The sequence below is a fragment of the Ambystoma mexicanum genome, chromosome 6p, assembly GCF_040938575.1.
Source record: "Ambystoma mexicanum isolate Mex_15411 chromosome 6p, UKY_AmexF1_1, whole genome shotgun sequence".
NCBI classification, from domain to species: Eukaryota; Metazoa; Chordata; class Amphibia; order Caudata; family Ambystomatidae; genus Ambystoma; species Ambystoma mexicanum.
In genome coordinates, this window is record NC_090935.1 from 459,436,667 (window position 1) to 459,463,197 (window position 26,531).

At 45.3% G+C, this 26,531-nt stretch overlaps 1 protein-coding gene across 1 annotated transcript in view; it reads left to right on the plus strand.

Moving 5' to 3' along the window:
- ITGA2 (integrin subunit alpha 2) overlaps positions 1 to 26,531 on the plus strand; it is a 659,006-nt gene that overhangs the window by 457,964 nt on the left and 174,511 nt on the right. The window contains exon 21 of the mRNA XM_069627259.1: positions 11,263 to 11,355. Within this exon, the coding sequence (XP_069483360.1) occupies positions 11,263 to 11,355 (93 nt within the window). The remainder of the gene's footprint in view (positions 1 to 11,262; positions 11,356 to 26,531) is intronic.

The following is a 26,531-nucleotide window of genomic DNA, read 5'->3' on the forward strand; positions in this document are numbered from 1 at the left end:
GGAATAAGCGTACCCTGCTCACGCCAGGCCAATCGTGTGTAGAAAGCCACGTGCACCCCCAGAATACACATACCCCGCTCGTAACAGGCCAATCTCATGTAGAAATCCACACGCACCCCCGGAATATGCATACCCCGCTCGCGACAGGCCAATCGAATGGAGAAATCCAAGCGCACCCCCAGAATACACATATGCAGCCCATCCACCATCCCCATGGCCCGAAGGCAGCCCATCACCCCTGGCCATGCCATTCACCCTCCCCATGGCCTGCAGGCAGCCCATCACCCCTGGGCATGCCCTGCAGGTAGCCCATCACCCCAGTCCATGCCCACAGGCAACCCATCACCCCTGGGCATACTCGGCAGGCAGCTCATCACCCCTGGGCATGCCCCACAGGCAGCCCACACCACAGGGTGGACTTTTTCCACACAATTCAGAGGGGTGAGCGGGGAGTTTTACACGCGATTTTGTGGGTGCTAGCAGAGTACGCATATTCCAAGGGGTGCGCAAGGAGTTTTACACGCGATATCGCTGACATAGGCGAGGTATGCATATGCCGAGGGGTGCACAGGGAGTTTTACACGCGATTCACTGGCGTGAGCGGGGTACCCATATTCAAGGGGGTGTGCAAGTACATTTTCACACGTTTTGGCTGCAGTGAGCGGGGTACGCATAGTTTTTCAAGCGATTACAGTGTAGCGGGCCTGTAACCGGGCCCAGGGTTAGCACAGCCCTTTGCACCGTACTGGGGCTTTCATGGGTTTTCCTTGCACAAGGGGCGTTCTTGGGGGCGTAACTGGCGCTGCAGGATGTTCACTGCGCCACAGATGAAAATGGCATGGGAAATCCATGAATACACGGTGTGCCAGAATGCTGTTTAGCGCACACGGCTGGCACAGACTGGCGCACGATCCCTCTCTGCGCCAGCTGCGTGCGCTGCTTCTGTGCTGAATTCTATTAATTACCCCCTTAATGTGATGGAAGGTGCTTTTGCAAGCAGTTGCTAAAATTAAGGCGAATGAATGTCCTCGCAGTCCAGTGTGGATGCTTCCTGGGCAGTAGTCCAAGTTTTGATTTTCTTGTGTCTTTTAGTTTCACATAGTGATTGGGGAATTACCCTAAATATTTGAAGGATTGTTGGAGCACATTACACATTGAGCTGCACGTCCATTTGTGCACTGGACGGTTTGTTTGGACAAATGAAAATTTGGTTGAAAGTTTGTTGGGGATGTTTTTTATAAGGGTTTCTTTAGCCATAATGTGCCATAACGGTGTCTCCTACCACTTACCATAGCCTCACCCATTATTGTCTATGACAATTGAGTTTATTTGTTCTTGTTTATAAGCCTCTTCATTGAAATATTGTACTGTGTTGCTTCTGTGAAACCATTCACTTTTATTCTTTTTAAAATAACATAAACAACTTTTTTGTGTGGTAGAAATGCCCTTTTAATTTGAGCTTCCAGAATTAGTTTGCTGTGGTATTTGTTAAGCATAGAAAATTACTTTTTAGATTTTGTTTATGAGATTAAGAACTCTGCAGAGGAAATGTTTTGTTAAATGGAGTTTCTGGAATGTTTTACTATGGCTACGTTAACATTGGTAAAATATAGGGCTAGGTTCCATTTTAGGTCTGCGTTAATTTGGACTTTCTTTTTTTACTTTTAACAGTCCCCTCAAGCCATGTGGTCTTGTAACTTCTGCTAAGCCTGAGAAGACTGGCTCCTTCCTCACTTTGGAGCTAAGCATGGTTTGTCCTGTTTACTGCATGGATGGGAGACCTGGATGGCTTTTGAGTCACTGGCCATGGCCAGTGATTTTTCACCCCAGATGCAACTATCCATAGTTCTTCATAGCCGTGCTTATCGGGTTGAGTGGCTGGAAATAAATGCTTTCTTGGCTCCCCTCACCTGTGCCAGCTCCTCCCACTAGCCTCCCCTGCCCTCTCCCTTTCCTTCCACAACACACGCTGTTTCTGTGATGCAGTTTGCTTTGAGATGATGGCTATAGCTGAGGCTACAGAAAAATTTGTGTTGCAAACTCCGTCCCTAGACTCACTCCAAGCCCAACATTTCACTTGGTGATTTCAAGCCACCCTCCTCCCCACCTCTAACATGATGGCATTTGAATCTTTTTTTACTTTTCCTACATTTCATTTTCCCATAACCTCGGCTATCTATCACATCGAGAGAAAAACAAGACGGTGGCTGTTTCAGTTCTAAAACCACCCAGTTTGTGGTAAATCCCTCAGATAAAAGCTATCCACTTTTGCGAGGTAGGCACCCCATTCTCTGTCAAATATTTAAATATCTACTGCACAGAATACCAAGCCACATACAGCAGGCTTTTGAATGCTTTGTGCCCAAGTTGTTTCGGACATGGTCTAAACCCATTCAGCGGTTTGGGCTGTGCACTTTGACAAAAATTGACCTTGTTTATCTATGGTTAAATGAATGGGAAATAGGCTGCAACTTTGAAAAAAACATTTTTTGTCTTCTTAATACATTTGTATTTTGTAACAAATTGTTATGATGTTGATTACTAAGGAACACTGTAGCATGGGAAGCCATGCCATGGAATGTTATTGGATCAGATTCTTTGCTTCAGGTTCTGATGATGTCACAGAACCTGTATGTGTTTATGTTGTTCTCAAAGTTCTACAGTTTGTCAGTTGAAGCCTCTTGTTGGAGTAGAGGGGTCCTCAGTGTTGTGGGGGGGTCTTTCACTCCTGTTATCTTAATAAATACTTAATACGAAGACTTACCTGTGTCCAGAGCGTCTTCGTAACACAAACCTTTACAAAATTGGGCAGTCTGTGGGGGCTTGTGAGTACCTAATCAGATTATTTGAATCAAAAGTTATTAACAATCGAATTTTAAGAGGATCATATGTGAGTCCGACTCACCTTAACTTCAAGCTGGCTTTCGCTGACCTATAAAGCATATATATATATATATATATATATATATATATATATATACACACATAATGTACCTGAGGCCTTCCTGGATGCCACTCGTTTTTCCTACTTAAGGAGCCCGCCAGCCCCTTTTCCTTTACAGATGGGGAGCAGGTGCAAGTGGATCTTGGTCACCTGCCCTAAGCCCTGCCCACCTGGTGCCTTCCTTGTTGCCGCTCTTTTTCCCCACTTAGCTAGCCCCGCCCACTTGGTGCCTTCCTGGTTGCCGCTCTTTTCCCTACTTAAAGAGCCCTCCAGCCTCTTTTCCTTGGGGAGCAGGTGCAAGTGGATCTTGGTCACCTGGCCTAAGCCCTGTCCACCTGGTACCTTCTTCGTTGCCGCTCTTTTTCCCCACTTAGCAAGCCTCGCCCACCTGGTGCCTTCCTGGTTGCCACTCTTTTTCCCTACTTAAGGAGCCCTCCAGCCTCTCTTCCTTTGCAGATGGGGAGCAGGTGCAAGTGGATCTTTGTCACCTGGCCTAAGCCCCACCCAACTTGTGCCTTCCTGGTTGCCGCTCTTTTTCCCCACTTAGCAAGCCCCGCCCAACTGGTGCCTTCCTGGTTGCTGCTCTTTTCCCCTAATTAAGGAGCCGTCCAGCCTCTTTTCCTTTGCAGATGGGGAGCAGGTGCAAGTGGATCTTGGTCACTTAGCCTACGCTCCGGCCACCTTCTTAGCCCTGCCTCTTCGTTCCTGCTCTTAACTCTTAGATCAAGGGCATCTCTCGCCGTGCATCCGAACTGAAGGGCCGATGAAGAAAAGAGCAATTCCTGTTTGGACCAGTTTGGACCATGAGGACCCAGGGCCCAACCCCCTGCTAGCTCAAGCAGCAGGAAAGCATTCAGCAACATGTGTTTACTCCCTCTGTCCCCACAGGCCATCCCCACCCCTCTGGTCCCCCCGTGATGATACCTTGTGCCCCCCCTTCCCGCACAAATGTGTTGCCTGTTTTGCTTGATTTGTCTACCCTGCTCCCCCACATCCCCCCTCCAGCCTACTTCTGCAGGAGTCTGTCCTGATACATTCTGGTTTCACCATCGCCGTCTTGTGGCCAGTGCTGGATTTGACTTCTATGGACTTCGTTGATTCACAGTGCGTCACCCTTTCTCATGGTGGCCCTGAATCATGCTGTTCCTTCTTCATTGTGTATCCAGCCTTGCAACATTATGTGTTACTACTGACTTGTGCAATTGTTATCATTCTCCTCTCTTGCTTCTCCACTCTTTTTGACTGCTTACTCTCTGTTCTCTCATCCTCTCCCCTTTCCTATCTCCTCCCCTCATCCCCTTACTTTCTTCTATGCACTTAGCCCATCATAATTGTCCCTGAACCTAGTATGAGAGCAACCTCATCTGTCGCCTACACCATCCCCTTACTTGCTTCCCCCCACCCCCTCCAGCACTATCTGAAATGTCGTCAGGCCTAGCACAATAGTCGCTTGTTTTGTTCCTCCCCTCTCTTTCTCCACCCCTCTCCCTCACCTTTTGTTTTCTCCGGCTCTACCAGAAATGTCATCAGGCCTAGTATGAAAGTCACCTGTCTGTTTCCATTTCCTTCCCACTCTCCTCCTCCCTTCCTTATCTATGTCTTAGCTCTTGCACTATCTGAAATGTCGTCAGGCCGAGTACGATAGTTAATTTCACATCCTTACCGTTCATGGCCTGTAAGAATGTCATTTCCAATGTTCCCTCCCTTGCCTTGAAGCACCTTGAAACACATTGTGTATAGGTGCTATATAAATAAACTATCATATATATATATATATATATATATATATATATATATATATATATATATATATATAGGTGTCCGCTCATTTGGTCGAAAAAAAAAGATCGAATGACCATTTGGTCGAAACCAAATGGTCGAAAAAAAAATTGTCAAAATTTTTTTTTTATTTAGATATATATATTTTTGTTTTGTTTGGTTAAAAACAATATATATATATAAAAAGGGGGGTTGGGGAGAACCCCCCCCCAAAAAAAAAGTAAAAAAAAAAAAAATCATTCGACCATTTGGATTTCGACCATTTGGTGTCGACCAAATGGTCATTCGACCATTTGGTTGTCGACCAAATGACTGGTAACCATATATATATATATATATATATATATATATATATATATATATATTCTACTTAATCCAGGGTGTACACATGAGGAAAGATGAGTCGCACTCCCAGTCAGTCTCTTATCCAACGGCAATTACAACAGACAATCCTCCAGTTTGACAAACACCAGCATCCATGATATGGGTTTTGTACAGCTTCATCGGTAGCAAAGGGAGGTGGCAGTTAAAAATGACATGTTTCGCCACGGCTAGTTTCTTCGTCACATATATTTGTATATATTTATATGGAGAAGCTCCGAAGCAAGAATGAACAAAAGCTTCAGCAGCCTGTGCTATGGGCTGTGGCCCAGTTGGGAGAGGTACTTTTATTCATGTTTATGCCACAGTCCCTGCCTCTCGTCTCTGGCTATTTATATAACTCTTTCACCACCATATCTTTCTCACCTATTCCGCCATTAAAACATGTCAAGGCACCCTGTCACTTTCAATAATGTATTCTCTGTATATCATTTTCATTTGAAATTATATGTTTACTTCAAAATAATATAATAATGTAAAGTACAATATAGTGATCACCCCAACATTCGGGGGTGTGCAGTACTGGTCGCAGCCTCTGCAAGTGCTAAGGGTCATTACTGTCACAGAATGCACCTGAACGAGGGCGTGATTACTATTTTTCAGCCCCAGGCTGCCTCTGTGATTTGAATAGTTTAAGTGTATTTTTTCTTCAATGGTAGATGGTCTATGCACATATTGCACATGTCCAATCTCTCACTAAATAAGCACACGCGAGCTTCGCCAAGAAAATAGAAAAGGAAGTAAGGCCCTTTTCTATTGCCATGGTGGGGATGTCACTGAGGGAGCATGTGTGGTTAGGAACAAGTGGGCGTCTGGTAGAGCAGATAAGAGCAGTCAGGTCGGGAGGGAAGGGATGGCCATTGCAAAATAACATGGGACCTAGGGCCGGGTGAGGGAGAGGACTGACAGGCTTTGGTGGGATTGTAGTGTCTGAAATAGACAATGGTGTCAAAGATGTTCAAGGCACCGGGAGAATGCGGGCAGTCATTGGCAGATCCTCACCACGTTCCTGGCCACCTGATTGGCTAGACGCACTACCTCAGGTGCAAACAGGCTGATGCAATGACAGGGTTAATTGAGTGGGGATAACCATCCTGTGTGCCAAGGTTCAGAAAGGCAGATGAATTGGTGCTGGTCCCTTTATGGTGAGTGTGTACTCTGAATGGGATATAATATGGATTCAGGACATTGGTGCACATAGTGGTCGCAGTATAGTCTTGTTGTAACGTAACACCTTTGTTCAGTGACATATTCATGGAAATTCCACGCCTTGGGAGGATAGCTCAGGGGCAACATGCTCGCCTTGGAAGCAAGGTGACACAGAGCAACACAGGTTCGATCCCCTTAGAAACCTCTGGGTATTAAGTGTGTTATAAATAACCTATCATATCATATCATATGAAGCACCTTTTAGGTAATCACCAGAAAGTTGGATAGGTTTCTCAGAATGTTAACCTATCTGGCGAACACTTCCTAGAGTGAGAAAGTATTCAGATTCTTTATGAATGTTTATAAACGTATTGCTGATCATCGGTCATCACACGCACCTGTTGGCCTTACGCACATAGCTAACACAATGAACCCTATCAACACTTTAAAGGTCCCAGTATAGTTTCCCTATAGAGTGTCCAGCTTAAAAACTTCCAAAATAACTGTTAAAAATTAATATCACTGAAGGTCCTGCAAGAAGAGATTGAGAAGGTTTAAAAAAGGATAACAAGTAGGAACAGCCCATTTGAACAGAGTGTATTCCATAGGAGGACTTAACATACACTCAGACGAGTTATGTAGATGTTATAAGGGACCATTCACCAAAATGTATATGACTTTGGGGATCCAGAACCGAATTATAGATAACTGTGGCTCTGGAAGAAGACATGAATGAAGGAAAAGGAGCATAAAACGACAGAAACATAAAACAATGCAACATAGATGGAGGAAGAATTCAATAAGTGGTAAAAGGTTGAAATCCCACAACAGCAGTAATATTGATGGAAACTGAAGGACAAGAGATCTGCTTAATCCCAAAACGCACCCAGATCTTTGCACATATTAATTAAAGTGTGGGTACAAAAGTATGGGAAAATAAGCCAAACAACGTTCATTACGTGTCAATGCCGTGGATATCAGAAACAAATTACATACACAATAACACAAATGTCATGATCCAGAATGTGTAGAAACACCTGAAGCATCCCTGAGATGCTCCAGTGAAAATCTAACAATGAGTCTATGGAAGAAAAAAGAATCAAAGGAAAAACTACAAAATTATAATGATTCTGAGTACACTGGAACACCCTTCCTACCTCCCTGCGCTCTGAACCCTCACTGACTGCTTTTCGTAAAGCCATGAAAACTACCCTATTCACCTAACCAACACCATATGAATATCATGTATAATACCACCGATAGCTGATCACAGGTCACCGCCTCACTGTAACCCAAGGCACAACCTGTACCATTGTAACTAAGTCTCCTTACAAGTAACAGTGCCACAATGCCCCTGGGCTGCCTGTGCGCTATATAAATGTGATAAATAAATAAATAAATAAATAATAAATCAGCAAAATAATGTCAGTTTATGGTTTATTACGCAGCAATCACACTTCCTATTGTTAGTTTCGGAGCACTCACACAGCAATAGGGGATTAAGGAAACAACAGATGAGTAACGGCAGCACTAAGAAACAGTTTCTATCAAGGGCCAATGCTTTGGAGGAAGTCGTTTGATTTAAGGCACTGGAGTACTTCCTGAAATCAGGCTCAGGGTGAAAGGCCAAGGGGAGGGGGTGCGCAAAGGGGGATAGATTTGACGCTGAAGGGATCTGCCTAAAGTGTTTGTATTTCATCATTCGGTGTGATATTTTTATTTGGGAGGCTGGCCTTATGCTTCTGGTCCGGTTTTAGGGTAGCATCTGTTTAGCTAGTTAGTGAGATGCATTGTTATGCAGTTCTTTTTGAAAATGGAAGAGTGCTTTGAATTCACACTATACTTGACGTGATGCCAGTGGAGATGGCGGGTGTGATGTTTTCTGTGCTTGGCAGGCCTACTATGAGGTGTGAACACTGGGACTCGCAAAATGTATTCTTTGCTGCAGACCTGATATCCCTTTAAGAGCGGTGTAGTGGGAGTGATCACTATTTCGCTTCCTCTTTTTCAGCATCAATGCCCACCTCCCGATGTGTCTGTATTGTTCTTCCATCGTCACAGTTCTGTATGCAATAGTGTGTCACATAAAATGATTTTTAAAACTAGATTTAAATTCACACTTAAAAGCGTAGCACCTTTTCTCAAACTTGCCCCCACACCACTTCCTTATTCACAAAGGCTACTTCAGTCTTGCTGAGGGGTTTTGGGTGTTCCAGACTCTCAGTTCCCAACTGTGGTATGTATACCGCACAGTGTAGGTTTTCATTTATTTAGCCCTTCAGTCCATACCCTTCCCTCTGCTTTTAAGACCTATAGTATAGTCCCCGATTTGATGGTACTCATTCCAAAAATGTCAAACATGATGGGCTGAGTCGGCATGCAAACTTGCAATACCCAGGCGGGCCTCTTGTCAGAAGTAAGTACTTAGGTTGTGAGTTATCCTTCCGGACAGATCTCTAAGTGAATCACTTCATACAACATGCTATATGTGGAGCAGGTGATGACAAACAATGTGCTGTTACTCTACAAGCCAAGTGGCTGGCCAGGGTCCTGCTTCCCCAATGTTCCCTCAGGGGCTACCACATATTGCATATTGCAACAACAGCATGTTATCACCAAAAATGTGAACATACATACTCACACAGCACATACCTTTTATCAAGTTACAGTATTGTGCATTTCATGATTGTATATGAAATAACAAAGCAAGCACAGTAACTATGTGTTAATTTAGTCATTTGCGCCGATTCTTGCTAGGCCAATGACCATTGATACATTTTAGTGAATATTCGCCTTGTGTGAGGATCTTGTCTCACTTCTCTCTGTTCTTTTACCTCTAGATGTCCTCTAATACATTACGGAGACTTTAATCTTCACCTCTCTTCAACTCATTCTTCCGTTCCACTCATCTATATTCTCGACTCCTATCAATTGTCATCTGTTTTCTCCACCCCCCTCATATCACTGGTTCTTTTCTCAACCAAATGTCTTCATCCCCGTTTCTATTACCTCTGTTGCTGCTCATACTATTTTTTCTCCAATCAGTGTCTTCTCTTTTTCTATTATTCCTTCTTCTCTCTACTCAACCCCTCCTCTACAAAGTACTCCCTCTGGTGCAATATGCATGCCTTTGATTGTTTTCTGTTCATTTCCATATGAACTTCTTCCTTGCTCTCCTTACCAGACTTTGCCTGTCTCCCTGCTGAGTCTGCGAACTCCTCAATTTGTTCCTCTCCATCCATGTCTCTTGACTCCCTATTCCCAGCTACTTCGTTCTGTCCTACACGGAAGCCCTCGCCAACCTTGGCTTACTCCCCAACTTTCCAGTGGTGTAATCCAACGTCATTGGCTCAGGACTTTGGCAGACTCAGACTCTGCTATTCTCTCTTATCTTCTCTTCAATCTGCTTTTGACACTGCTATTGTCTTTTATTCTAATCTACTCAATTTCTACTCTTCACTCCCCCTGTGCCTTTTCCAAACACAGTCTTGTATTTTCTCCTGCCTTCTCTGGATCCTGATCCTTGTTCTTCTCTCTCTGCTCACGATTTGGCCTAGTACTCTGCTTCTAAGGTCACTCTTCTCCATACAATTATGTCGTCCTCTTTCTGTTCTTTCACTGCACTGCCTTAACCTTTGGTTTTCTATATACACTTTCACACCCCTCTCTGACTATGACACAGTTGCCAAGCTGACCAAGGCACACCTGACTCCGGCTCCTCTTGATCTGTTCCATCTGCTCTTATTCTTAAAGTATATCCTCTTCTTTCCTTTCTTGCAGCCCTGTCCAAGAACTGTTTTGTGGATTCACCACTTTTCTTCCCATCCATATAAAACCCTCCTGAACCATCCTCTTCCTTCTAGTTTCCGCCCTAATTCCCTCCTTCCCTATCTCTCTAAGCTCCTTGAACGTGCAGTATACTATCAGATCTCATCCTTCATTTCCTCTAAGTCAATACTTCCCTAATTTCAATCTTTTTTCCACAATGATCACTCCACAGAGACTGCTTTACTTTCTGTTTGTAATTCCCTTCATTTGGGACGTCATATGAAACATTCTTCCCTTCTAATTCTCTTCGATCTATCAGCAGCCTTTGATACTGTTGATCAATCTATCTTTCTCTTCCTTCTCCTCTCAGAGCCATGCTACCCTCCAAAACTGTTGGTTGGCCATTCAATCTTGGATAGCCAAACACTACTTGGTACTTATTTCCTTAAAAACGGAGGCTCTATTCATTCCTGCCTCCTCTGCCCCCAGCTTTTATTTCTTTCCCTCTCTCTCACCTACCTATCTCTTCTACTGCTCACAATCTTGGCATCCACTTTGACTCTTCTCTTTCCTTTCTTTTCACATTTCCTCTGTCTCACTCCTGTAGAGCCCACCTCTTTAACACGCCCGCTCCTTACCTTCAATTCTACCAAACTTCTTATTTTCTCTTATTTCTCTCTCGACCCTCTCTATCCATCTCCTATTTTCCTTGTCTGATCGCAACTATATTTCCCCTGCCCATTCCTCCCTCCACTGACTCTCTTTCCGTACATGGCTTAAGTTTAACTTTCTATGTCTGGTTCTTAAATCTCTCGATAGCCTTTCACCTCACTATCTCACTTCGCTGCTCTCCTTCTATTCTGCATCTCGTTCTCTCAATTTCTTCTTCCCGTCCCTCGACACCCCTGTGCCCATGCCTGCTTCCGTTACTTTACTCTCTTAGCCCCACTCCATAGGAATACGCTCCCACTGGCTCTTTGCACTCTTTATTTTGTTTCAATCCCGTCTTAAAGAACACTTTCTTTCCTCATGATGACTTTGTTTTTTTTTCCCATACTGACTCTTGATGTACCAGTTTTACTGTACAGCGCTTTGGCATAAAGCACTATAAATACAAATAAAATACAAAAAATAAAAATACAAAAACGTACATTACAACGTACCAGAAATATGTTTACATAACTGTGAATGCACCTTGCCTTTAATCTAGGTCACGAGAACTGATGTGTTTTTCTCTGCAGGCTGATGGAACTGAGGTGCTCTGCCAAGTTGGGAAAGCCTTGGAATCTGTAAACTGTCAAGTTGCCTATCCAGTATTTAAAAAGGGACAAAAGGTACCTAATACCGCTGAATGCTTTCTGAAATACTTATGCATGAGTGGATTAAATGTGTCAAGATTTTACAGTTATTTGTTGTGCTTGATCAAATCCCCAAATTGTCCTGATGATTATAAACTGTTCGAGAATTAAGTGAAATACATGAATGCAATACATCTAGGCAACACTGTTTAAAGCAACACAATGTTGTAATCCAGAGAACACAAAACTTTAAAATCATCAGAGCGGCAAACCCTGGAAATTAAAAGTAAATAAAGAACATGCTCTGGATGTCATGATACTATATTGGCACATGTTTTCTGACATGTGCAGGATTTCTTTGACAGTTAAATCCACTTTCCAAAATACTAAACGTGTGCATATAACATTGAATACTCGAGACCTTTTGATTAAGCTTCAATGCACTTTGAAGCTTATTTAACCTTCCCACTGTGCATCCAATGGATGTATCATGACATACTTCCGGAGTTCTCAAATATGCAAATATTCATATTTCTCAATTGCAAAATACATATCCACCATAATTATACTATTATCACTACATTTCCTCACACCAGCACATCTTTCGTCCCTGCTTCATTTCAAGATACATGTTGGGTTGTCTATAATGTTATGTTATTCTGCTTCAGAGACAAGTAAGGAAAAGAAATTAGAAATGTAAAGCAGCGTTATGTAAAAAAGAAAATATGCTTAAAATGCATTTAATGTGTTTATTGGTATAATCCATTTCTACTCTCACATCATGGATACCCATTATCCTTTTACAAACCTTAAGAGAAATGTATGAATTCCTAGCTAGTGAACCCACTACCAAGATTAATCCTTGTTCTATTAAGAACTTCCCGGAAAAATGTTGGTCTCAAAATGAATGCTAGGTTCATCAAACTATCCACTTAAAAAGATTATGTTATCATACACATCTTAAATTAACCTTTGTTGACTGGTCCCAGGGCCATATTGAGCATTGCGGGCCCTGATGACCTGGTTAAAGATCTGAGTGCAGCTTGTTCGGCAGGGAGCTAAAAGTGTGTGTGAAGGGAAAAAAGGATCTTGGCTTGGTGGATTGGTGTGCGCAATGGCGTGCCCATTCATTAAAGGAAAAATCAGACTAACATAGAGCGTTACCATGTTGACAAAATGTTTGCTATGGTGGACATTTAGAAAAAAAGAAGAACCCCAGGGTGTGAATATCAATATAGAAATCACCCCCGCTTAGGGGGGCGTACAGGGCAGGCAATAGCCCTGCACCCTCACCGAGATGTGAGGGAAGCAAGGGCGATTGCTACAATAACACTCTTGTGACTTTTGTGGTCACATAGCTGCAGTAATATAATGTTATCATGCTTCCGTTTCTTAGAAACCAAAGGGTTGCAGTGATAATGAACTGGGGATCAGTGGAAATATTGCTGGTCTACAGAGCAGGAAATCTCTTAAAACTCTGAGTGCTCTCAGAGAACACCCATTTCTTGGGGTTTACTAGGAGGTTTGGGGTAAGGGCATGGGAGGATGAGGAATTAGCACATGGCCCTCCCAGAAGAGTCACAATTGCCCCCCCCGCCTCCCCCCACCACACGGGACGGAATTCCGGAACCAGAGAGATACCAGAAGTGGTATGAGGCTGGACTATCTAGGATTGTGCAACTATGGGTGCAAGAGAGGTTCATAGGGCTGCAGGAGTTGGAGGCCAGTCTTGGTATCAGAAGTCTGCCAGTGCTCCTCTAGCTCTGGTTTAAAGGGTTCTTTACAGCTGAACACTGGAGAGACCAGATCCAAAGAGACCTCACGCCTATAGAGAAGGTGCTAGCTAGACACAGAGATGAAGGGTCTCATCTCATTACTCTATAGAGCACTGCTAGAAACGCGGGAGGATGCAGTGGAAGGACTCGGGCAGAGATGGGAAAAGGACCTAGGCTTGGACTTGAACGTACACCTTTGGCAGTTTATGTGTAAGAGGCATTCAAAACATCAATAGCTTGTCAGTATAAACTTCATGGTGGTAAATTATTGCATCGGTGGCAATACAAATTGGTACGGCTGTCCAAGATGTTTCCTACAGTGAGCCCCCTGTGTTGGCATGGATGTGGAGACACAGCTGACTTATAGCACATGTGGTGGAGATGACCAAAAGTCCAGGTATATTGGGCCGAGGTCCAGGGATGGATAAAAAATGTGGGAGGAAGAGAAGGGGAGTTGGACCCTATGTTAGTGCTTTTTGGCTTGGACAAACAAGAGGGACAATGGCACTCCCTACCGCATATGACCCACTTTCTGCTGCTAGCTGCTAAGGCATGCCTCGCAAGACATTGGAAGAGAAGCGAATTCCTGAGCTTGAAGGAGTGGTTTGACACAGCTAAGGATATTTACCATATGGAAAGGATCACTGCAGCTATTCATGGTGGAAGTGCAGACATTGAGGGGGAATGGCAGCAATTCTGTAATAGTTTTGGGTTGAGAAATGGGATGTGCAACTAGCTTGCTTGGTTTCGCTCGGTCCCGGCCAAGGCAGGAGGGAACTCAAGACACGCATGGAATTCTACCTTAGTGATCCCGACCTCTCTAAGTTAGAGCTGCGTGATATAGGCTAGACCTCTCGTGTACAATGATGGTTGGAGGGATGAGGTGGTTTGACGGGTGGCTGGCGGAAGAACAGTTGAAAGATCCTGTGTTAGAAACAGGTGCTGAGGGCAACCCCCCCCCCGCCTTATTTGTATCTTTCCATGTTATTTCAAAATCAATAAAATTAAATTTACAAAAAAAAAACTTTCAGTGCTCTGGTACTTAATGCATATCACATGTCATTCAACAGATGATAGCTAGTCCTTTTTTTGTGCTCTCTGGAGTTTGTAGATCAGGATTTATAATTTGGAATATAGGACTAGAATGCAAAGGAAAAACTAGGACTAGAAAATGGTACTGTACATGGCATATCACGCAACTTTGAATGTTTAAACATACCTGCCAACATTATCCATTGTATTCAGAACACGGTAGTCCAGTCCTGGGTTTTTACTGTGCATTCTGGGACAAGTAGTCCTGGGTTTATAATGGTAAAATGCAGGATGTCAAGTCCCAGAATTAAAAATTAAATCCTGGATTGGAATTGTGTCTCCCGAATGGAATGGATTATGTTCACATGCATGGTTTGAAGGCAAACTAAATAGGAACACTAAGAAATATCACTCAAGCATGGTATTTTCCAGTAGGTACTAAAACATGTTATGAACATTTTGAAAGCTTTGATTGTAAAGTTTGGCTGGAGGTCTTTAAGTTGGCAACCACCCGTTAGGCCATACCCACCACCCAGGCCACACTCCATGTTAGGCCCCCCTCGATTTCCCATCCCACTTAAAACACCAGGAAACACTCACATAAAATTGCACCATCAGAGATACTCTGACAGGGAAATGCGTTTTACAGAAGTTGTCACACAGTTCCCTCCGCTTCACCAAAGAACATACTATATAACAGCACAAATCTACTCTGTGCACTGAACCTATATTTGACTTGGATCCTTAGGTGAATTGTACAGCAATTATAGGAGAAACCAGTTTACTTCTTCCAGTATAGCATTTTATGTACCTGCTTGCCACTAAAAGTCAGATAAGAATTAAATATATACTTATTGTCGTAGGGAGAAGTCATTATTCCAAGTGATAATGCTCATGCACCCCCTTCCCTGTATTCCTGCTCTCTATATGGCAGAGTAGAGGCACAGAGCACCCCAGCCAAGATTCTATATGCGGAAGCTATGGACGAGCAATCAAGGCTTAAGCTCTCAGTAGGTGATGCAGGCAGGTTCTTAAGTACAGTGTAGTCCCCAAGCACCCACAAAGGAATGTCCACACACTATGTTATTGAAAACACAGTCTTTATATAAATAAGGTTCACGTTATGTACACAATCACAATAACACACTTTGTACTCTGGCAAACTATAATGCCAAATATATACAGGTCTAAGTGGTACCACTCTTAACTATCGATTCCTTTGAAATGCATCAACTGCTAACAGTTCACAATGGCATACGAATCAGATTATACGAGCAATCAATGATAGAAACAGAAAGAAAGCAAGTTAAATCAAGCAATGGCAGGATACTGTGTCCCTACCTACTAGACACAGTCTGTGTGCGGATCCACCCACCTGGGGAACCGGTAAATAAAGCGTATTGACAAGCCCAGTCTAATTATGCTCAATATAGTCTTGAGTCCTTCTAAAAGGTTCCACGACCCCAAAGTACCTGGTTTCGTAGAGTTCTTCGGTGAGTCGTTGATGGGCCCTTCTTGAGTACACTCCCTTTAAGGCATGAGCCACGGGTCGGCCAGAGTCGGTGAAGAAAAGGGTGAACACTGTTGTTGCTGCAGCAGCTTCGGTTCTTGCGGTGCTCGTTGACAACCGGACGAAAACGTCCTGCAAGCTGAGGTATGCAGTGCTCCTCGATGGCAAGTTTGTTGCCACAAAAGAGTTAATGAAGACCTTTGGCCCAGCAAGGGCGTCGAGTCGTCAGCGTCTCTGCGGTCTTCAGGTGGCGGGAAACCCACTGGCAGATTCTCCTCAGTCGTCGGTGCCCTTGACTTTCTCCGGGCAGGATGAAAGCGGTCGACGAGGATGAGCAAGGGGGTCCTCATATTAATGTTCTTAGGCAAAGGAGCTCTGTAGATCCGGTCGGCGACAGCGGTCGTCGACGGTGATGGACTTCAATGTCCGGGCGCTTCACTTCATGATTCTGCGGTGATCCCCGTCTCTGGTCGGCAGCCTTTCGAGGGTCTGGCGTCCAGGGAGCTTTGGCAAAGATCAGCTGGTGCACAATGGTCCCTCGTAGCTCGGGAAGAGGTCTCCAAAGCAGGTCCTCTCTTGGATCAGTTCCTTGACAGTCACACAGCTTTCATATTAGCGAAGGACAGCAGCAGCAATTCTTCTTCTTGCAGCGGGCTTCAAGGTCAAGCATCAAGCATCAACTTCAGCTTCTGAACAAATTCTAGCAGTGAGAGGCCCCCAGATTTACTGTTGATCACCCATTCACTCTGCTGTGACAGACTCAGGCAACCAATCATTCAGAAGGGCATTCAGGCAGTCAGGCAGCCAATCAGGCTCAAAGCACATTCAGGCCATTTTTCTCCACCCAGATAGTCACAACACGGAATGTGGATTGGACAAGCACTCTGCCATTCAGCACTCCACCCTGCATTCATACCAGTTTTGGGCATGGCTGTCTCAGTCATTGTGTCAACCACCAGATACCAGACACCCATAACATGAAATGCGTATTTGTCACACACTCCATTCACCCAGGTTCCACCACACGTGCGTACCCACAACATACAGTCATTGTGAAGGCTCCAGCCATATATGGAACTTCCACTCAACAGCCAATCGGGGGAAGGGACATAGTCAGGGCTTCTCGGGACATCAGGAATACAGGGTAACAGGCAATAGAAAGCAAGAGGCCACAGGGGTCATCTTGTTGCCTATCAAGAATCAACTGATTCCAATGGCAGTGCCTGAGTATCCCAAAATGCAGGATACTCAGAGCACCTGTCATATTCAGCATGGAGCTGCCACCAGCCCATATCCTGCTCTGTGGGCCACACACATGTGCCCAAAGACATACACTAGGAGTACAGGGTTGTACCCCTACATATGGGTGCCATATGGATATCCCAAGGGTCTGTTTACCACAACCAAAAAGAGGAAGAGCGCACCGCCAGGAGTCCAACATGAACTCCTGTGCGGAAAACAAGACAGAACATACACAATAAAGCAATGAAGGACAAGGATATGGAGGCCCTGTCCCTCCAATGCATTTCCAGCATCACAGTGGCCCCCCCAGACTGAGGTTAAGGCGTCGAATCTCCCATGTGATTGGCACCCTCATCCAGACGGTCAACATACCTTCTGGATAGGCCATCTGCATTCCCTGGTCTATGCTCGATGGTGTAGTCTAGCCCTTGCAGGCTAATGGACCACCTGAGCAGTTTCCGGTTTTCACCCTTCATCTGCATAAGCCACTTTAGGGGCTTATGGTCTGTTTGTAAGGTAGGACATAAAACACCTAAGGCTCCAAACTATACCGAAACATTCCTTTTCAGCAGTAGCCCACCTAGGTTCTCTACTCTTGAGTTGTCTACTGATGAATATGATTAGATGTTCTCTCCCTTTGTCATCTAACTGGGACAAGACAACTCAAATTCCGGTGTCACAGGTATCAGTCTGGACGATAAAGGGTTTGCTGCAATCAGGCGCACACAACACAGGTGCCCTACACAGACTTTCTTTCAAGCCAACAACGGCCCCTTGACAGTCTTCAGTACAATTAACCTTCCTTGGTTGCTAGGGCGAAGTCAGAGCTGTCAGAGAGGCAGCTATGGTTCCATACTCCGCCATGAAGTTGCGATAATACCCAGTGAGGCCCAAAAAAGCTCTCACCTGGTTTGAGTAGTGAGAGTCTCCCAGTCGTGTACATCATGTACCTTACTGGGGAGAGGTTGGATTTGAACCCCCTCCTACCTCATGACCAAGATAAGTGACTTTCCCCTGAGCTATCTGGCACTTGATTGCCTTGGTAATGAGGTTAGCCCTTTTCAAGGCCGGCAACACCTTATCCAGATGAGTCAAATGCTCTTCCCAGGTGGAAATGTAGACAACAATGTCATCTAAGTAAGCCAAACAAAAGGCCTCCAGTCCATTGAGTGCACGATTGACCAATCTCTGGAAGGTGGCAGGGGTATTCTTCAACCCAAAAGGCATGACCCTTAACTGGTAGAGTCCCTCCGGTGTTGAGAACGCCGTCTTTTCCTTGGCATGGTCAATCAGATCTATTTGCCAATAGCCTAAAGTAAGGTCAAAGGTGCTCACAAATTGGGCAGCACCTATGGTGTCCACAAGCTCATCAGCCCTAGGCAATGGGTACGTGTCAGTTTTGGTGACAGCATTGACCCCTCTGTAGTCCACACAGAACCACCAATCCTTGATACCTGCCTGGAAACTTTCCTTGCGGCCATGGCCACTGAACTGGACCAGGGACTGGTTAAGGATTCAATAACCCCCAGATCCAACATCTTGGCGACCTCAGCCTGGACGTGGTTCTTCACAGTGTCTGACATCCTGTAGCATCTGCTTTCGATAGGTACTCTGTCACCAGTGTCAATTTCGTGCCTGCACCATGGAGTGAAGCCTGGTGTCATCGAGAACAGAAGCACATACTGCTGGAGCAAAGCCCTGCATGCCCTCTGCTGCTCTGGAGTCAGATCTGGAAAGAGATGCACTCCCTCAACTGAGCCATCCGGAGGGTTGCTATGCAGCAAATCGGGAAGGGGCTCACTCTCATCCTCTTCTTGCTCTGAAGCCAGCAAGAGACATGAGACTTCTGCTCGCCTATGGAAAGGCTTGAGCCTGTTAACATGGAATACCTGAGGGACTACCCCAGGGACTCCCATGTCAACCAGATAATTGACTTCGCCCATCTTGGAGATTTTCCTGAAGGGTCAGGTCCACATATCTGCCAAAGCTCCAGGCTTAGTAGGCTCTATCACAAGCTTCTCCTGTCCTGGAGTCCAATCCACATGTGATGCTTCAAGGTCATGCCAGTATTTGTTCAAGTCCTGGCTTGCCTTAAGGTTCGCTGTTGCTTGAACCATCATCTGTTTCATTGTCCGTCTGTGGCCTAAGACATAGTCCCCCACTTCCTGGGTAGGACCTGGAGGGGTGGCTTCCAAACCTTCTCTGATCAAGGCAAGGGGCCCCCTCACGGGATGTCCAAAGACCATTGGTCTGGGGGTAGTAAGAGGTGAAGAACTTGTAGGTTACCCTGCACTCTTTCCACATGGTTTTCATGTAACTTAACATGAATTTGGATCCTCTGTCAGAGAAAACCTCATAAGGGAATCCAACTCTGGTAAAAATGCCCAGGGGAGCCCTGGCAACCACCTTGGTAGTGACAGTCCAGAGGGTTATACCCTCAGGATACCTGATGGCATGTTCTACCAAGACCAGGATGAACAGATGTCCATCTGAAGTGGGAGGGTCAAGGGGACCAATGATGTCAATGCCCACCCCCTCAAATGGTGTGCCAACCACTGGTAATGGCTGCAGTGGGGAAATGACACTGCCTCCAGTCTTGCCAGAAAACTGACAAGTTGGGCAGGTCCTGAAGTGGGACTCCACTACTACTCCCATCCATGGCCAGTAGAAATGGACGGAGAGCCTCTGCTTCGTGTTCTTGGACCCAAGATGACCAGCTAAGGGCACCTCATGTGCCAACTGCAGCAGGAGGGGCCTGTAAACTCAGGCTTATTGGGCTCACTAAGAAGGAGCTCACCCTCCCAATATGTCCAGGTTGTTCCTAGGCACTTCTTGTGCCTCGGACAGGGCCTGTTTCCTCAGACCCTCAAGAGAGTGGCATTCTCTCTGACCCTTACAGAAGTCTGCCCGGGAGGGTCCCCCATCAGCCAACAGGCACTGAAGGTCTGGGTGGTCCTCCAGGTTGAGCAACTCTCCCACAAGAGGGTCTTCTGCCTCGTCTCCCTCAGAAGTTGAGTTTGGGTTTACCACTGGATTCAGCCCATTCAGAGGATGAATCCTAGTGGGTGCTTCTGAAGCAGCAGGAAGAGAAGGGGCCCCCTTCGTATAGGTGGCCTTCTTGTTCTTCTGTCTCTGTACCTTGGGTTTCCCCGTCTGCGAGGGTACCAGACTCGCAGCTGGACCAGGTGTGACCTGTGATCAGGTGACTGCCGCAGCAGCCAAGGGTAGACCATCCATGATCATCCGTGATCATCCCCATTTCCACCAAATCATTGCCTAACAAAATGTTAGCAGGCACGCTGTCCTGAACCAGGACAGGAAGCTTTGCTGTCTGGGCTCCAATCGTATTGTTGACTAAGCCTACAGGTGGTAATTTGGTAGGCCCACCAGTTAACCTGGTGCTTCTCAGAGGAGCATCTACATAGTCCTCTGGCTTGAGCAGGGTCATGTCCACCACTGGCATGCTTGCCCCAGTGTCTCTCAAGCCAATAGAAGGCTGGCCATTCAAGAGGACACTTCTAAAAAACCCACAGGTTTTCTGTGGGTTAGTTGCCAGTACTTCTGCGTACCGGTTCAAGGTTCCAAATGACACTAGGGAAATCTCTACAGGGGTACCGAACGTGATCCCTGTAGAGGAGTGGAGGACAGTGGCCTCCACCTCAGACATGGGGTAAAGGTAGGTCAGGCTGACAGCCTGTACTCCAAGCGCCTTGCCTTTACACTTGGGGTTACCCTTCTTGTGATCCAGAGCCCCACAGTACCAACAAGTGGCAGTAATGCGGGTTACAGTACTGGAACCACTGGAAGCCTGCTTTGCAGCAGGAGGACCACAACTCTTACTCCCATATATATAGGATTTATCCCCACTAGATTTTTAGGTCTTAGGCGAGGAAGGTTTTGGTTTACTCGACTGTGATTGCTTCTGAGACTCCTCAGCCTTCTGAGAGGTCCCCTTTTCTTTATCCTTGTTGTTCACTCTGGAGTCCTTAGGGAACACCCGGTGGAAGACCCACTTGTCAGCCAGCCTCAAAAGCTCAAAGTGATCCAAAATGTTCTGGTCTGCAACATACAGACGCAGCTCTGGTGAACAGGCTTCCGAAAATGCTCAAAAAACAAAAGGTGGGACAATTCAACAAACGTTTTCACTTTGTAACCATCAATCCACCCCTTTGTGTTTATATGTGCAGCACTCACCCAGTCAATCCAAGACACATTCTCTCTTTTTTTGGCATGACACCTACCCAATACCTTAAAAGTTTCAGTGAATGTAAGCAAAGAGAGATGCACTCATACTGATCCCTTTCTTCCACACTCAGTTTCAGAATACAGTCATATCCAGTCTGGGGCACTCTGCTTAACAAACACTTAGCCCAATCTCTCTTATCAACATCATGAATTGCACAAGCCATTTCAAACGCTTCAATCCACTGGAGGATATCAGAACCCTCCGCATATACAACGACCAAATCTTTCATAAACTTAGTGGCTGGGGACCTGCCACTCTCAACTGGTTTCGCTGAAGTCTCCACTCTAGCTCTCTCCAGCTGAAGTTTCTGGTGCTCAGTGTCCCTATCTTTGAGTATCACTCCTCTTTCTTCAATTCAGCTTCTTTTGCCAACTTTTTATATTGAAAGGTTGTTTCCCTCTTCCCTCTGAAGAGCAGTGCTGGGGATCGGAACAGAGGCAGAAGGAGTGGTGGCATTCCCAGAAACAGATTCTACAAAAACCCCAAGGTTAGGGTCCTCATTGGTTACACCCCATCCCCCATTTTCAAGAGCTTCACTATCAGTCTGGTAGTCCACTGGGGCAGCTATCAGTTCAAAGTCTAACTCCCTGGCTTCACAAACATTCTGGAGAGCCTCTAAGCTCATCCTAGTCAATTTACCATTTGCAATAGATTCCATTACTTGTAATGCAGTTATCTAGTACATAACTTAACCTCAGTTTAACAAAGTGTGGATATTTTGTTTTTGGCATGGTTACACACTAATTCTTAAAACCATAAGCATCCCACCTCTGCCACTAGTGTAAAGACTGGAGGGAGGTTATATGTACTCCTGCTCTCTATATGGCAGAGTAGAGGCACAGAGCACCCCAGCCAAGATTCTATATGTGATAGCTATGGACGAGCAATCAAGGCTTAAGCTCTCAGGAGGTGATGTGGGCTGGTTCTTACATACAGTGTAGACCCAAGCACCCACAAAGGAATGCCCACACACTATGTTTGTGAAAACACAGTCTTTTCATAAATAAGGTTCACATTATGTACACAATAACAATAACACACTTTGTACTCTGGCAATACTACAATGGCAAATATATACAGGTCTATGTGGTACCACTCTTAAATATTGATTCCTTTGAAATGCATCAACTGCTAACAGTTCACAATGTCATACGAATCAGATTATAAGAGGAATCAACGATAGACACAGAAAGAAAGCAAGTTAAATCAAGTAATGGCAGAATAATGGGTCCCTACCAACTAGACACAGTTCTGTGTGCCGATCCCCCAACCTGGGCAACCTGTAAAAAAAGCGTATTGACAAACCCAGTCCACTTATGCACAGTATAGTCCTGAGTCCTTCTAAAAGGTTCTACAACCCCAAAGTACCTGGTTTAGTAGAGTTCTTCGGTGAGTCGTCGACGGGCCCTTCTTGAGTGCACTCCCTTTCAGGCATGAACCACCAGTCGGCGAGAGTTGGTGAAGAAAAGGGTGAACACTGTTGCTGCTGCGGAAACTTTGATTCTTGCGGTGCTTGTTGACGATCGGTTGAAAACGTCCTGCAAGCTGAGGCATGTGGTGCACCTCAACAACAAGAGTTTGTTGCCGCAAAAGAGGTAATGAAGAACTTTGGCCCAGCAAGGGCGTCAAGTCATCAGTGTCTCTGCGGTCTTCGGGTGGCAGGAAACCCACAGGCGGATTCTCCTCTGCCGTAGGCGACTTGGACTTTCTCTGGCAGGACGAAAGCAGTCGACGAGGATGAGCAAGAGTGTCCTTAGATTAAGGTTCTTAGGCAAAGGAGCTCTGCAGCTCCGGTCATTGACGGCAGTCATCAACGGTGATGGACTTCAATGTCCGGGAGCTTCACTTTGTGATTCCGCTCGGCAACCTTTCAAGGGTCTGGCATCCAGGGAGCTTTGGCAAAGATAAGCTGGTGCACGATGGTCCCTCGTAGCTCGGGAAGAGGTCTCCTAACCTGGTCCTCTCTTGGAACAGTTCCTTGACAGTCACGCAGATTTCAGATTAGCGAAGGACAGAAGCAGCAATTGTTCTTCTTCCAGCGGGCTTCAAGGTCAAGCATCAAGCATCAACTTCAGCTTCTGAATGAATTCTAGCAGTGAGAGGCCCCCAGATATACTATTGATTTCCCATTCACTCTGCTGGGTCACACTCAGGCAACCATTCATTCAGTCAGAAAGGCATTCAGGCAGTCAGGCAGCCAATCAGGCTCACTGCACATTCAGGCTACTCTTCTCCAACCAGACACTCACAACACGGAATGTGGATTGGACAAGCACTCTGCCATTCAGCACTCCACACTGCATTCATACCAGTTTCGGGCAGGGCTGTCTCAGTCATTGTGTCAACCACCAGATACTAAACACCCATAACATGAAATGCGTATTAGTCACACACTCCATTCACCCAGGTTCCACCCCGCGGGCGTACCCACAACATACAGTCATTGGGAAGGCTCCAGTCAGTCTGGCCTGGACTTCCCCACAACACCATATATGGACCTTCCACCCAACAGCCAGTCTGAGGGAAGGGACAGACTTTGGGAACATGGTACCAGGCAACTGAAAGCAAGAGGCCACAGGGGCCATCCTGTTGCCTATTAGGAATCAACTGATTCCAATGGCAGGGCCTGGGTATCCCAAAATGGAGGATACACAGTGCACCTGTCAAATTCAACATGGAGCTGCCACCAACCCATATCCTACTCTGTGGGCCACACACAGGTGCCCAAAAACACACATTAGGAGTACAGGGTCGGACCCTTACCCATGGGTGCCATAAGGGTATCCCAAGGGTCTGTTCACCACGACCAAAAAGAGGAAGAGCCGCGCCACCGGGAGTCCCACATTAACACCTGTGCAGAAAAAAAGACAGAACATACATGATAAAGCAATAAAAGACAAGGATTAGGAGGCCCTGCCCCTCCAATGCATTTCCAGCATCACAGCCACCTATCAAAACACCATGATCTTTTTTTATCAAAAAAGCAGAAAAATAATAAGAAAAAAAATCAAAAATAGTTAATGTGAATTGGGAGTAACCATGGTGTTAACTTCAGCTAATTCAGAATAACATCTGTTCATAAGTGGTAAATTGTGTTGCCTTGGGTGGACATTTTTAAATATTCCCCATACAGCTCAATCAAAATCATTAGTTCTGCTCAATGGTCAATACACAGAGTAATTTGGGTAATTAAATGTCTCAAAATAGCCACAAATCTGATTTAGTGGCTTTCAAAACCAGCAAGGAAAAAGAAGGAGGGACTTCAGCCCCTCCCCTCTGCACAGAGAATATTGGGCCCATTGATTCTCCCTCTTCCTGGTCCTTCCAGCCGTCCTTCTTCCTCCTCTGCACCCCCCATCAGCTAATCTGCTGCACTGCCTTCCAAAGCCTCCCTTCTATGCTATCTGGCCTTAAACTATCAACTCCCTTTATTACCATATGTATTTAATGGAAGCAAAAAGCAGTTGAGACCTTTGTCGTGCCAAAAAGCTATTTAGCTCACTGGTCTAGTATCAGTGTAACATAATATATGTGTGGTAAATGGTTTATTTTTTTTGAGAGCAAGGCTAATGCAGCTAATGCACCTTTCACCCACGTATACAAGCCGGTTGGCAGCTTCAAACTTTGCAAGAAGCTCTGTTTTTCTCAGTAGTTCTTTCAATATCAGTTTTATTTACTATTACCGACAGAAACACCGTGAATACAGTCCGTGGGCCTCATTACAAGTTTGCCGGTCCGGAAACAATGGTACTGCGAGCGGGTGCTTTTCAGCCCGCCAGATCTGACCTGGTGGGCGGAACGGCGCCCACTCGCAGACCTCTCCGGGTGCACCGGCACCATTCATAAATGGTGCTGGTGCATCCATACTCCCCTTTCCCATTGAGTCCAATGGGACTCAAATGGGAATGGGGAGTAATATTTTCTGGCACGCGTTAATGGGGAATTACCGGGACCGCCGAGGCTGTAATGCCCCAGTAAGTCCCCATTTCAGGGTACCGGAAAATAAATAACTCTGGCGGCAGCTGTGCCCGTATTTACCAGCACTGCTACGGCCAGAGTCATAATGAGGCCCAGTGACTTGCTTTGCACGATATACCTGCAAGAACCACAACAAAGATAATGGTCTGGTGTGGAGACCAGAAATCCAAACCAACACAATGTTCTGCATCTAACCGTGAATCCTACTCTTTTGCCTGAATGTATCAAATGCATTTAAAAACAGTGACGACATTTGAGAAACCTATGTACTTGCATTAACACATTCATGGCTTGAAATATTGCAATAAATATCATGCCCTAAACATGGCTAAAACTGAAAATCCATGTAAGCTGTTTCTCTGCCTGCTTCTGAAGTCAAAATGCTTGGCATGCAGTCAATGCTGAAAGTTATTGACTGCTTTCCGAGCATTCTGATTGGTTGAAATGAGGCCAATAACAACGCCCATGTGCTAATACCCAATGACTAATGTCTTGAATTTGAAAATATTTATGACTGGGATAAAAACATACTGTAGGCAATATTTCAGACCTCAGCCTTCTGAACCTTAAAACAACTACAACGTCCTCATTCTGTATTCTGTTAGGGAAGATTTCCAGGCTAAATGATTTTGGCCAAAAATTCTACACTATGGCATATATATATGCACTTACACTGCTAATTCCATAACACCACCAGCTTCAGATGCCCTCTTTATTACTGTGTGATGGAGAGTCAAGGGGACGTGTTGCATTGGAGAATTCAATTGCACATTTGTATTTCTCTTTTATCGTTTCGAAGTTTGGCAGGCATTTTGACCAGAAATACCTGGATAGGACATATAAAAATGTTGTCGTGATTGTATGTATACAAGGAAGCCAGTTGGTTAAAGGGGTAATATAGCGTGCATAGAGAAGTGCACTTTGAGACAGGGGAATGTACATACATATGAGAAGCATTTAAGTCTCAGGACAGTATTTGCATCGCAATATACATATTTACAATTATATCACAATTAGGTCTGTGCCAATGTGCATGGCTTTACATTATGTTAATGTTAATGTAAAAGGATATTTGTACCGCACACTCTCACCACTGGAGTGGTCCCCTGGCGCTCTGGCGGCTCTGAAAAGAGGAGGGGAGGTTGAGTTAGTGGGAGGAAGCAGGAAAAGTGCAGGAGAGCAGTGATGTGCTGTTGGTGGCCTCAGCCCGGTGGGTCCGTTGGCTGGGCATGGGGTGTTTGCGGCCGGTAGTCGTTGTGTACTGTTGTGCAAGTCTATGTGTCTTTTTTGTTTTGTTGTTGCAATGTAGTGAAGTTTGTGCAGTTTGTTGTGCTGTAGGTTTTGGTTGTGTTGGTTTGGAATGTGAGAGGTGTATGCAGAGGGGAAATTGTTAGTGGAGTTGGTTAGTTGGCATCTCTATCCTGAATTG